General features: G+C 39.8%; 1 protein-coding gene across 1 annotated transcript in view; it reads right to left on the reverse strand.

Moving 5' to 3' along the window:
- Positions 1-13380, reverse strand: part of usp43a (ubiquitin specific peptidase 43a) — a 96391-nt gene that overhangs the window by 16015 nt on the left and 66996 nt on the right. Inside the window, exons 8-12 of the mRNA XM_071503327.1 lie at positions 11377-11488; positions 7680-7783; positions 4826-4903; positions 4507-4636; positions 730-849 (exon numbers count right to left, since the gene is read on the reverse strand). Of these exons, the coding sequence (XP_071359428.1) occupies positions 730-849; positions 4507-4636; positions 4826-4903; positions 7680-7783; positions 11377-11488 (544 nt within the window). The remainder of the gene's footprint in view (positions 1-729; positions 850-4506; positions 4637-4825; positions 4904-7679; positions 7784-11376; positions 11489-13380) is intronic.

Raw genomic sequence — 13380 nt, forward strand, 5'->3', positions numbered from 1 at the left:
CATTTGTGGTTGAAAGTTTAGTTGTGCAGCACCTGTCTTTCAGAGTGTGTGTAGGTGTGCTCCCACGGCTCTGGACTGAGACAAACCTGTTACCGGTGGAAAAGAAGCCCTTTTCCACCGCCACACTTTGCACCTTGCAAAGATGCTGAATGTCGACAGGCTTTTTTTAAGTTACACACATCTTCAGAAATGCAGACAGGTCAGGGAAAGTGTCTGTGGTAGATTAAAATGTTATGTTTCACTGATTGTGGAATCACACCTCTGCCTCACTGAAACAAAACTCAAGCAAAGGTGCTGGAAAGGTGATCGACTGACTGTCAAAACTCAGAGGAACAGGAGGAACAATTCTATTGTTTTTATTTTAAAGTGGAAATTTCCAAGTGGGCGAGAGTCTGTCCTGCAATATCCATGTTTCCTTAATGTATGTTCTGTCTTAGGATTTATTTCATACCCTCAAGTCTATTTTCCACAACACATTTGATGCAGAAATTAATATGGGAGCATTTTCTTCATTCAGTTAGCTACTGAATTGATTTAGATGTTAATCATTTTGTTTCTTCAAGTCTCCACACAAATCAAGACCACAACAAAAGTGCAGAAAGAATGAGTAGAATTCAAATAGTTTCATGGTTCTTAAAGCTCCATTAATTGTTTTTTCCCATTAAGGAGCAGTGTAAACTGAACTACCTCAAGATTAGAAGCTCAGAAGCCCTTTTACAGCTTGCTTACCTGTCGGAAGCGCTTGAGATGGAGGATCAGAATGTCAGGGAGAGTCCACAGGCTCATCTTCACCATGCCCTGCTGGAGCTGCTTACAGTGGGGACACTTCCAGGCATCATCTGGGGCAAGCTGGAATCAGTGAATTCATCAATTAGATGTTAGTGTAAATCAAATAAAAGTGTGACATGTTTGTATTTGTGGTCACTTCATCATGTGTTGTGACATGTTTACCTCAGATGAACAGGTATGTATAAATCTGTTTTTCATCAAAAAAAAAAAAAAAAAAAAAAAAAAAAAATCCTTTAAGTGATAGTAGTGGTTATTTAATGTGGGTTGTGTGAGGTACTTATCTACAGTCAGTGTATCTCCTGCAGTAGATTCAGATCAGCGGCTGCCAGTTCAGAGAAACAGCCGGGGGCACCAGCACTGAGGCTGAGTGATGAGCTGCTAGGGACGGGGACAGCAAAAAATGTCCACAGAAAAAAAAGCTTATAGCAGTGCAACAGTTCACAAACTGCAGCTCCAAAGGGAAGGGCTGTTTGACAGAGAGATGAAGCCAAATATAGCGTGCACTTAAACTGATATTAGTTTTTTCGGTGGGCCTGTCCACAGCAGCTCATCACTCAGCTTCTGAGCGGTGCCACCAGCTCAGGTAACAGCAGGTAACACACTGACTATAGATAAGTATGTGGTTGTTGATAAAAAAAAGTCATAGGAGAATTGTGTGACTGGTAGGAGCTGACAGAAAGGCTACGGTCACTGAGATAACCACTCCATACAACTATGGTGAGCAGAAAAACATTGCACAGCACCTCCACCCTTCAGGCGGACTGGCTACAACAGCTGAAGACTTCAGGTCCGGTATTTGGTATCAACAGCATGAATCCATGGACCCTGATGGGAGTGGTGTAAAGGTATGGGGAAAATTTCCTTGGCCCCTGAATACCAATCAGTGATGGTTTCAATGCCTCAGCCTATCAGAGTGTTGTTGCTGTACCGAGTGCATCATGGCCACTTTCACTGTGGATACTTTCAGCATCATAATGCACCATGTCACGAAGCAAAGGCCACTTTGTTGAGTGGACTTCAGTGGCTCCCCAGTCATAATATCTGAACGCAGTCGAACACCTTTGGGAGGTGGTAGAACAGGAGACTGGCAGTGGAACTGGCAATTATTGGTAACATCTATTTTTAAAAACAATTTACAGAAAACCTCTCACATTAACGCCACGCAGATCAGGATAGCAGAACCAACAACAAGTTCTTTGTTTGCAGAAGTTTGTAGAAAGCCCTGAAGGAAGCCCTGAGGGCTAACTTCTCCCACCAGCCATGGGCATAGAGCCACGTGGCCCTATACACTCGCTATACAAGTTGCGCAGGGTCCTGCAAATCACCCAGGGGCCTTGCCTCCCCCTCGTGTCAAAGCAGGAGCCAATATTTACAACGAATGAGAGGATAAAGCGAAACTATCCCTCTGGTCACGAAAGAGAAAAACAACAGTAAGTGTCAAAGCCATCAGATGGATCATCAGTAAAATCACCAACAATAAAATCTTTGTCATTATAAAGTCGTAACTGTTTTTTTTTTTTAATTTAAAAACACAAATTCAAAAATATTTCTCAAAAAGAACTGCAGGAGATCAAACCTGCCTATAGTCATGAGAGAGTCATGAGAGAGTCCCACTCAGGGGGCAGCTGCTATGTTAAGGTCTCAGTTGAGGGAAAAAGTGGAGACAAAGTCATTAAGTTTTTTTCAAAGATATCTAATATTCAGAAAAGTCAGATTAAGTGGGAGATTGGGAGAAGGCAGAAAAGTCAAAATGAGACAACAGATAGATTTTTAAGGCTGATACTTTTTGTCCTTAATAAACAGTTGTTTTTTTTAAAGCCTCTGTAAAAGAGGTGAAGAATGTGTCATTTCTGTTTGAAAGTAGCAATTGTCTTGCCAAGATTTTTTCTCTTGCAAACTGACGTAATTGAAGTACTTGAAACTTGAGATAAGGCAGAAGGCCATGAAGCAAAAGCAAAATAAAAACCTTGCATTGTTTTACTTCACTTATTTTGCATAAACTCTCAGTTGGGGAAGATTTCAGATTTATGGACAACGGAGATGAGGGATACAAAGGAAAAATAAAATGAAGTTACAGCAGCTTTAACTCAGCTTCCTTCAGGATTAGATACATGAGCAGACAGTGACAGTTCATAGAGAGACACTGCAGGTGTAAGAAAATCTCATGGCCGTGGGCTGTTTGGGAAAAAATGAAGGCCATCCAGACACCTTCTTAATTATGTGTTAAATAATTTAGTTATATCCAAATAATATTGCCCCTAATGAGGCAATATGTCAAAAAAAAATATGATTTCACATGTCTAAATCTCCTTATGGAGGGGGGGATGACAAGAGTCATGCAGTGGGGTTCAAAAGTCTGAGACCCTTTTCCCAGGTGAATGGGTTTGTTGACATGTCGCTAAACCTGCACAGATTGGGGAATAATGTTTTCCACACTGGTTGAAATTGCAGTCTGATTAAGTAACTTGTCAGTTGTGTTTTTCAGTTATTGTTACACTGATGATGATGATTTCACATCCAGTCTGCCCATTCAGAGCAGCAGAAGCTGCAGTGGTGGCAGGAACAGAGATAGATGTGATAGGTATCTCTGCAACTCAATACACCGACGTCTCTGACATGATATTAAAATCGTTATGTCTTGACAATCTGTTGATAATCTTACTTCATTTTTGAATGTATTACATAGCGCCCATTTAATCACTGTAATTACTGCAATATGTTGCAGACAATTTAATATTTTTTATTCAGTAGAGAAACAATACTATCTGCTTCATATAATTTAACTGGAGGAGCTCCAAATTCCCAGGCCCCCTGAAATAACCACGTTGTGCTGTGCAAAACCTGAATAAACATCCTTACATCATTTCAAAGAACAATAGACACTCTGTCAGTTGCTCCCTTTCACCTGAACTGAAGACATTTCTGTGCAGGGCCCATCTGCTTCCACCAGGAGAATCCACTGCTGGTGTAAGTATGTGGGAGTTAAAGCTCTCAGTTTTAAGACTGTGATTGTGTATGTGGATGGTAAGATCACTGTCTCTCAGAACCACAGGAGATGAAAGTGTAACTATGAGTAATGAGGTTTAAAATTTGTCACCACCCGCCATTCACACACTGTGTGAAAAAACATATGATAACAAGTGTGGAGGGGCATAAAATATGCTCCCAGTTTATTCCATTATCAGGGTGAAACTGCTTTTATTTTGGAGGAGTGCACTCCTATAAAGCTGTCAGACTCCAGAACAAAATTATTTATTCTACACATTCTTCTTGTCAAAACTAGTTCCTACATTACACATAATGTAGCTGTTGGAGAGTTCAGTGTGTTATATCAGTCCTGCTGATGTGGCTTTGAGACCTTAGCCTCAAGCAGAGATGAGGTGAGCGCTCTTCTCTCTAACCCCACACGACCACATTTTCAAACTTCTGCTGACCCAAGCGACTGAATCAAACGATATGACTTGAGGCAATTTTATCAGACTTCACGCAGCTTCCTCTGGAGACACAAAAAGCTTTCGAAAACTTTTTTTCATATGTGTGTTTAACAGTTTTACAAAAGGTACACAATTTATTTACAGCTTTACTGCTGGATTGATGGAGGTTTGGTTCACTTTTAGTCAAGTCATGGTACTTTTAAAAACACAAACATGAGAAATACGGAGTAAGAAGAAAGTGTATTGTGGATTGAAAAACTCAGGTGAGAATAAAGACTCTCACCTGTTCTTCTTTGGTGTACAGCTGGATGCACTCGTCCAAGGTGCAGCTATGCTGCTGCAGATGTTGCTGCTGTTGGTTCCTCACACTCTCTGCGTCCTTCACCACTTCCTCCTGGATGCTGCCGAACAGACTGTGACATGCAGACACACAGTGTTCATTGTTTCAGCTCAGCTGCAGAATTGTGTTTACAGTGTATGGATCATTGGGAGTGTGTGTTTGACATACACTTGTGTTGACTCGATCAGAGATATTCTACTGTATGTGTTTAAATATCTGGTTACGTACAGTGAGTACCCTCCTGTTTGTGCACAGTGCTTACCATTCTTTAGTCTTGTGTTCCCACTCAATGACAAGCTTTACATGGGGAGGTCCCCCAGGGCCACAGAACTTCAGTGCTCTACAATACAGTGAGAGAAAAACAGTGAGAATATATTCTAACTCTAATTCACGTCTTATGATCTCTGTTTATTCAGTGGCAGTAGAAAGTATCTCCAAACACCTGAAACCAGAAAAACCAATGGAGGCTGAAATCTGTGTTGCTGTAATGTAACAAATAAAAAACAAACCTGAGACAGTCTTTGAATGTTTATTTGTGCTTTTTAATGTTGTGTCATTTTAGTTCACACTGATAAACACACACACACACACACACACACACACACACACACACACACACAGGCAACAGCAGGACTCCACAGTGTGATTGGGGAAACAGTAAGACATGGCTTCACATCATGTATTAATATGCAAATGTCTGGTGTGGAGTCATAATGTAGTGAGTAGTGTCATGTTTGTATTGCAGGTGTTACTTTCACTGCTTTGATCTCAGGAGGAAAGATAAACCTGCATCAGTATTCTACAGCCAGACAGCACTGACAGACGGCTAAGGTGGATTTAACAATCTCTGACTGCGAAGAGCAGAAGTTATTTCTGTTGCACTGGAACACGATGAATCACCTGTGGCAAATGTTTTGGAGTCGTGTCAAACTTCAGTTCCCTTTGATTTTGCAAAGCATCAGTAGCGTGGATGGAGACAGCCCGGAGGCTTCTGGCAGGGTCGAATATTAAGTGATTGTCACTCTGAGTAGTTTCACACATGCTGTTGTCTCCTTATTGTTTATCTGAACATGTTTAATGCACACATGTGTATGTACCAAATGTTAACACTAGATGTCAGGCTTACATTACATAACAGCAATTCAGGGAGGTTAAAAACCTCAGTATGGCAGATCATGAAAAGGAGCAGACACTCAATTCTAATATTATTAATTGAATTTTCCACCTATACGCCCCTCCCTCCCCCCCAATAACACTTTCATGCTTCATTACTATGGAAGTTTAGGAAAAACATCTGAGGATCAAACAAAAACTGTGTGTAGGTCATTCACTGTCCCTGAGGTTGTGGCATGTTGATATCTATTGGGCAGCAAGATATGTCCTGTCTCCTCCACAGAGATGACGTTTAGTTCTGAAATCTGGAAATTACAGAATTTAACTGGTTAAAGTAAATGCTCCTTATGTCACTGAATGATTTACATTTGCACACAAGTCTCAACCTCATCTGTCAAGCAGTGACCACGTTTTATTTTGTTGTCCTTGTTCGAGCCTGTACTTCCTCAGAATCTGTCTCTGCTTTCCATCTCTGACAGATAAGAGATATGCATGCGTGTATTTGCTTTACAAGCAGATGTTTCTTGTATTACAATACAAGACCAGGCAGCTGGAGATTGAGACTATAGTGTTATATTTAAAAAGCTAAAATTACATTAAAACCATACATTTTAAAGAAAAAAGGGATTAATTCAGAATTTATTGTCTTTAAATAAAGAATCATGTGTCCAAAATTAATTCTAGTAATTTTTCTTTTTATTTCATTTACAAATATGTCTGCCTATCATGCTCCATCTCACAGTTATTTTTTCCTGCTCTAACAGTCCCATTTGATCACTTTAATTGAAAGACTCACTGTGTAAGTAGTGTGCCACCTGAGAAATTTAATTAAATCTTGCACACAGAGCAGCAGAAGGGGCTTTGATTGGCCAGACTCTTGCCAACACATAACAGCTGGTCAATTAAATCCTTTAAAGGTCTATAATTATTCAAGTGGCACTCTCCAGACATGGTAACAAGAGCATGCAGACAAACAGTAATTATTTTGTAATAAATTGTACAGTAGAGCTGGCCAGCAAATATGTTAAGTTTTAATTGTTCCCATAAAAGCGGATAATATCAAACTAATCAATAACGATCTAAATAATCTTGGCTTTTATGGCTCAGCGATCTGGTGTAACCTTTTGGAAATCGTCATTTGGACAGAATGAATGATCCGGTGCTTCTCATTGAGTTTTCTGGTCATTTCATTGTATCATTGTTTGTATCTTGTGCTGTTTTGCCTGCATTTCCTTATTGACTTTTGTGTATTTCAAAAGCCCATCTATGGACAGGTTGGACAAACGTGGGAAGTGTCATGTTATATACTGATTCTAATAGACATTAAATGAATAAACAAAATATTTTAAAGCTGAGACAAATTCACCAGACAATTTTTATTAGTTTTGTTTCTTGATGTTGATCCTGTCTGCAGGTGTAACCTGAGCAAAATCACATCTAGTCTATGACGTTTTGAATGTGATATGAGTAATGAGCAGAGTAGACACACACACATGCACGCGCACACACACACACACATACACATTGAATGCCTAGTCTCCCCTGGATGACGATCTCATTTCCTTGCTCCTTTGTGGAAGGCCTGACCTTCACTGCACTTCAGTAAAACAACAGCAGAGACTCATACCGAGCTCCTCTGCTGTACGGTGACACGTAGATGCTCTTTATCACGCAGGAAATAAAGGCCTTATCCTTACACCTTCAAGCTGATATCATTATACTCAGCTCCCTGTAATCCTCTTAAGGTCCATTGGCTTCTGAAAGGTATTGTAGCTTTTTGTCTAACACACTAGAAAACCTGTCTACCATGGTTATGAATATGACTTGATATAATAATTTAAATTTCAGTTTTAATTGGCATATACAGTTATTTGTTTGGGTGTTACTGCGACATGTGACGGTGCTTTCACTGGCAGTCTTAATGATGGTTAAGTATGTGTGTGTCGTTGTACAGAACAGCACAGTATGTTGTTTTCCTTTGTGTGATTGTGTGTGTGTCCTACCTATCAACTGCAGGGTGGTAGAGTGGCCTGCTGTCCTGTGGCGACAGGTAGCTGTAGGCTGCCGATCCTCCCACCACTCTGATCTTGAATAGCACCCCAGCATTCTGCAGAGAGAGAGAAATACGCATTAATGCAGTTGTTTCAAGAGCTGCACCTTAAACAATACTGTTCATTTAGCTTTAATCATCTTATAAAAGTGGAATTCAAAACAACCGTTTATGTAGCACTTTTCTTAACAAAGTTACAAAGTGCTTTACAGAAAGAAGAAGAAAAAAACAGCAATTAAAAACAAGAAAACCAAAGACATCATAAAACAGGTAAGTTGATAAGGTGCATTATGCCCTTAATACAAACACACATCATAAACAGCAACAATTACTGTAGAAATCCCCGGCTTCTCTGAGGACACACTGTGTGAACACTACTAGTATAAATAACACCGACTTTCTGTAATATCAAGGTTATGAGCTGAATATGTTGCTCGTTGGAGAAAAACTCTACCACTAACTCTATATTTAAACATCCCAAAACATGTTTTTTCTCAAAAACATTAAATATTCATGAGTGAGTTTTCAACAATTAAAGTTAATGTTAGGGGAAAAAAACAGTCACGACCACTGAGAAAAACAAAAACACAGAAATAACCAAAAGTTCCTTACTTTGGCAGGAAATTGTGTTTTCATCTAGTATGAAGTAAGAATGACACAGTGGTGCCTCAGCCAAGTCCATTATTTTCTACACTGGTAAACATCAGTGTGCATTTACTCACAGTATAACATCACCAAAGAAATGTAAATTTATAATGATGGAAACTGTGTTGTAATTATCAAGTCTTTTGGATAATCATCATCATTTTAATCATCAGTTACATTACTAGTACTACGGCTTTACTTAAGTAGAGTTTACCCTTAACTTAGACTGTATATATATATATATAATTGTGTAGTTCTGCAAAGTACTTTGTATCAGCTGTGTTGTTTTACACGTTTTAAAGCTGAGGTGAGTTGAGTGTGAAGCAGCTGATTTCCAGGGTAAAGTTTAAAAGGTCTTGAGAATGATAAAAAATAAGAAACCTTTGAATGAACTTTACAGATGTGAAATGTTTTTAGTTAAACTTAACATCACCGCAACAGTTCAAAACACTCGAACTCCCTCATTTACAGCTGGCAGCTACTTTTGCCAGCTCAACACTTGAGTAGAGAAAATGCATTTACAGATGAATAATAACTCTTCTCTGCTGCCTCAGTAGCAAAGACAAGAGGGCTGAGTTATTACAGAGCAGAGAGCACAGCCTGGTTGCTAATGTGTTCATTCTGAGCGGGCCGCCGTGGAGAACAGGAACTGTAGCCGAGCATAAAGAGAAATAAATTAGTTGGTTAATAGGAGCCTAAAGCAGCAAATGAAAAAGGCATAGTTCCTCTTCTCGGTTTTAAGGGCCTGAGCAAGCATGCATTCAGATGGCCTTATCTATCTATTGGACTTTAATGAAGAAGAGCTGCCAAGACACTTTGGGCTAATGAGTAATCACAGTCTGGTACATTTTTTGAATGAACTTTGGGGAGTTAGGCAAAACTTCCACAGCCTTCTTCAGGCTGATCTGTCATTTGCCTTAAGGAGAACTGTCAACACCAGTGAGGCCCAAACTGAAGGCTGGACGATAATAAATCAGAACAGGTGACACTGCTCTGCACCACCCTGACAGAGGATTTCACTCAAATATGATGAGGAAAATTCAAACTGGCTCACACACGGTGTAAAAGGAAAGTGGTCATACAATAAATCTGGTGATCGCAGAAAACATGATGTGGAACATTTTCCTTAATTGTCAATCACTCTTTAATTGGGCTGATTTGGGGACCTGAAGTTAAAACCCAGGGTTCTTTTGACGGGCACCTGAATACACAAAGCAGTCAAATCCAAAAGCAATTAAATGCATCATTTTTATTTGACTCTTACTTTAAATTCCTGTGGTATCTTCATTAAAAAGCCAAATTAGTGGCACTACACAAGCCCAGCTACATATAGAAAAGACATCTTATTTAACGGGATTATGACTTAAAGTAATGAGATATTTCTAGAATCAGCTGAAAAACACCTAACAGGAAACATGTTGAAGGGAAATGCCACTTTAACTTGAATGATTATTAATATCTTACATGGTTTTGAAATTATGATAAGAAAAATAAGTCTCTGAAATTTCATGTCAGGAAAGAAGAGCTGAATTGTGACAAGCCAGTCAGCATCAACCCAGGTTATCTTTTCCTTTTTCATACCCTGAACTGAAAGTTGTGGCTTTCTGAACAAACCTCTGGGTGGCGCCAAAACATCTCATAATGAAGACGCAGTGAGGAGCAAATGATTGGCAGCAAAGAATCCACACACCTGCTGCCTGCTAGAATATAGTATATAGAGCACTGATGTCTTTTTATTACACGGTGTTAACAGAGGTTATCTTCTGATTGTACCAGCAGACTATAGCTAATGTTTTTTTTTCTTTTTTATAAAGAAAAGTGAAACAAGAATGCGTCCTGCACCCGAGGGGTACGCATGGCCTTTTCAGCTAAAAATATCGGTTCAATCTACGACCAAAGGAACCTGATAATTGTTTTTGTAAAGACAAAAAGGAAGAGGAGGGCAAGAGACAGTTCAGTGAGTTTGTATCTGGCCAGAGAAGCTTTGAGGAGGTAACCAAGAAACTGAGATAATGATCAGTAAATAACAGGCTTACATTTCTCTTTCTTCATCTCTTTAGTTCTTTTCTTACAAAGCAGGGAGCTGCTCGCTCTGGATAAGACTACCTCAAATATTGCCTGTCACCATGGCGTTGCCCATGGCAACTCGAAGACCGGCAGTGGGGACAGTGTGTGTGCATGAGTGTTTGTGTTTGTATGTGTCTATGTATCGGGGTGTGGAGCAGTGGTTTAGGGCTTATGATGGACAGATCACTTGACCTGTGAATGGAGAGACAGATGAAGCTGAAGTGGAGTCAGGGATCGTGGAAAAGAAAGTAGAGGTGGACTTCAGCACGCAAGACGGGCTGTCCACAAAACAAACACCTCAGAGTCACAGGATGGATTATGTCAATATTGATTTAGCATAGTAGCAGTAGTGTGTCCACTGAGAAGCAATATAACAAGTTTTTTAATAGTAGAATTCTTTATTCTACAATATAAACCTTCTATAGTGGTAAAGAAGAGGATTTGTGTTAGTGAGGTTAATTTAAACTCAGCACATAAAACCATTATTACACTCCCACAAAAGGAATTGACTGTCTGTGTGTGTGTGTGTGTGTGTGTGTGTGTGTGTGTGTGTGTGTGTGTGTGTGTGTGTGTGTGTGGATATGAAATCCTCAGTTGTACTGTGCCACTACTGTATGGTCAATCTGATTTCATTATTACATTAAAATATATTTACACTACAGTGTTTTAAATTGAAACATCTCTCTGAGTGAATGAAGGGTGTGAGTCAGGGACACCAGTACTGTCAAAATAAAATAAAACATCAGAATATATATGGTTTAAACTTTGTCTTTCATTTTAAAATTACTTCCAGTGTGACTCAGACAACTGAAAACAAACAATGCTATTTATTTAAAAGATGAAAATTGAAGGTCACGAAGGTTCAGGACCCCCTGAGCTGAGGGGATCAGGACACAGGACAGTGATGTATTTCTGGTTATTGAGGGTGCTGCCATTACCTGAGCCTGAGATCCATTCAGCATCAGATAATAGAGCTTGCTGAGGATGCTCTGCTGCAGCTGGTCCCAGGAGATGCTCCTGTCCTCGCGCATGAGAAATGGAGGTCCAAACCTGACAGGGGAGAGGAGGAGAGGGGAGAGGAGGAGAGGGGAGGAGATGATTTTGTTTATATTTCAGCTGATTTTTATCAGTGGAAACCCTGCGTGTGCAAAAGTTAATTCAATATGGAGCTACGTTATTATTAAATCAAAGGATCATAGAAGGAGAGATCGTTTTTTTAGTGTGAGAATCAATTAACTCTTCATCATTTTCTTTTGAGATCGATTACGTTAGCAAGATGTCCACACTACAAAACAACATAAATTCATTTCTGAGGAGGTTGAGCTTATTGAAACTTGGGAACATGGCAGTAAAGGTCCTTGCTGCTTATTGTGTCATCATTATATCTGTCAAGCTGTCAGGCATCAAGTGCATCAAGGCTTCACAGTCAGTGCCTTGTGTCCTGTACTGACAGCTTGAAGAAGAATTACTGTATGAGTGTTCAGGAGCCACATGAAGCTGAGAAACCAGTCTGTATCACCAGCACCTCATAACAGGTTCTGTCTCGAGGTTAACTCAAGGCTTGTGCTCCTCCTGACTGCACAGCAGTGGTTAAATTAGAGGCTGCTGTGTAGGAGGTTAATGGGAGAGGCAATTGTGTTTGTCTAGACAGACTAGACAAGTATATCAGCATCTCTCATAGATTATTTAGACAGACACAGCTGAAGATTAAAGTTCCAAGGTTTTTATTATTTATGAGTGCATGAGCGAAAGAGAGAAATACACACACACTTACAAAACACACATACACTCAATTGCAAGTTTATGAGGTACACCAAGCTAAAACTAACGTAGTTTAAAATAATATCCCTGCAATAAATCCCACCTTCATGAAGGTTAGAGGGGTAAAAAGAAGGATAGATTCAATCTTATGGTCATTTTGGAGGCTGCAGTTTGTGGTCTCTCAGTATATTACTTGAAACAGTTTGATTAGTCCAGACCAGTGAGTTTCAGTTATGGCAAATCTCAATGCATTTAGTGCACAACGATATTTTAACAACTATGTGCTTCCAACTTCCTGGCAACAGTTAGGAGGAAACCCTTTCCTGTTTAAACCTGACAATGGACCTGAGTTGCCTGCACAGAGCCCAGACCTCAGATCCATCAAACAACTTTGGGATCAACTGGACAATGAGCCAACAAACGCTCCTATGGCTGAAGGGAGCAGATCTGGAGCCAGGTCACAAAATCTTTTGGAAAGTTTTATGGAGCTGCAAATGCCTGTGCACAGTCACATGTTCAACAATCACTGTTAAGGTGTCAACATGCTTTGTTTGGGTGTCCTCATACTGTACTAGTTAGATTGCTTGTTCCAGAAAAGTTGCAATACTCTAAAAATTGTCCTCTCATTTTGGGTATAGATGACTATCCAGAGAGATTCAGATGTTTGCTACATTGGCACATGAGTCCTGAGGCAAGTGGACAGACGAGTCCTCAAATGTCACATCCTGACTTTATCAGGACTGTGTCCTATCAGGTCCCATCTCCACCAAGCGTATAAGCCTGGACACCGAGTGCTCAGCAGCAGAAGCTCTGCTGAGCTATGATATCAAGCCCCAAAGGGCATGTGAACAGTTTGAATCCATTCTTCCTTGAGTCAATAACAGATTAGATTTTATTGATCCCTGTAGAAAATAAACCTCGATAAATGGTAACTGTCATTTTAATGTGCAAAACCTCATTTGGACAATCGATCACGACAAAGGAGAAAAACTTTGGAACTGTTCACCAACTGAGAAGAAAGTGCAACAAAAAATCTCATGTTTTTTAAAAGAGGAGTTAAAGGGACTATTTGTAAGTGTAGCTACAGCAAAACTTGCAAATAGCTCCTTTAAATCATGGCTAAAAGAGAAACAACATTGTTCTCACACCTAATACCCCTGTCTAGACACATCTGTATTTAC

Source organism: Trachinotus anak, unplaced genomic scaffold, assembly GCF_046630095.1.
Source record: "Trachinotus anak isolate AG129_WGS33_773 ecotype Australia unplaced genomic scaffold, CSIRO_AGI_Tana_v1 ptg000019l, whole genome shotgun sequence".
Classification (NCBI taxonomy): domain Eukaryota; kingdom Metazoa; phylum Chordata; class Actinopteri; order Carangiformes; family Carangidae; genus Trachinotus; species Trachinotus anak.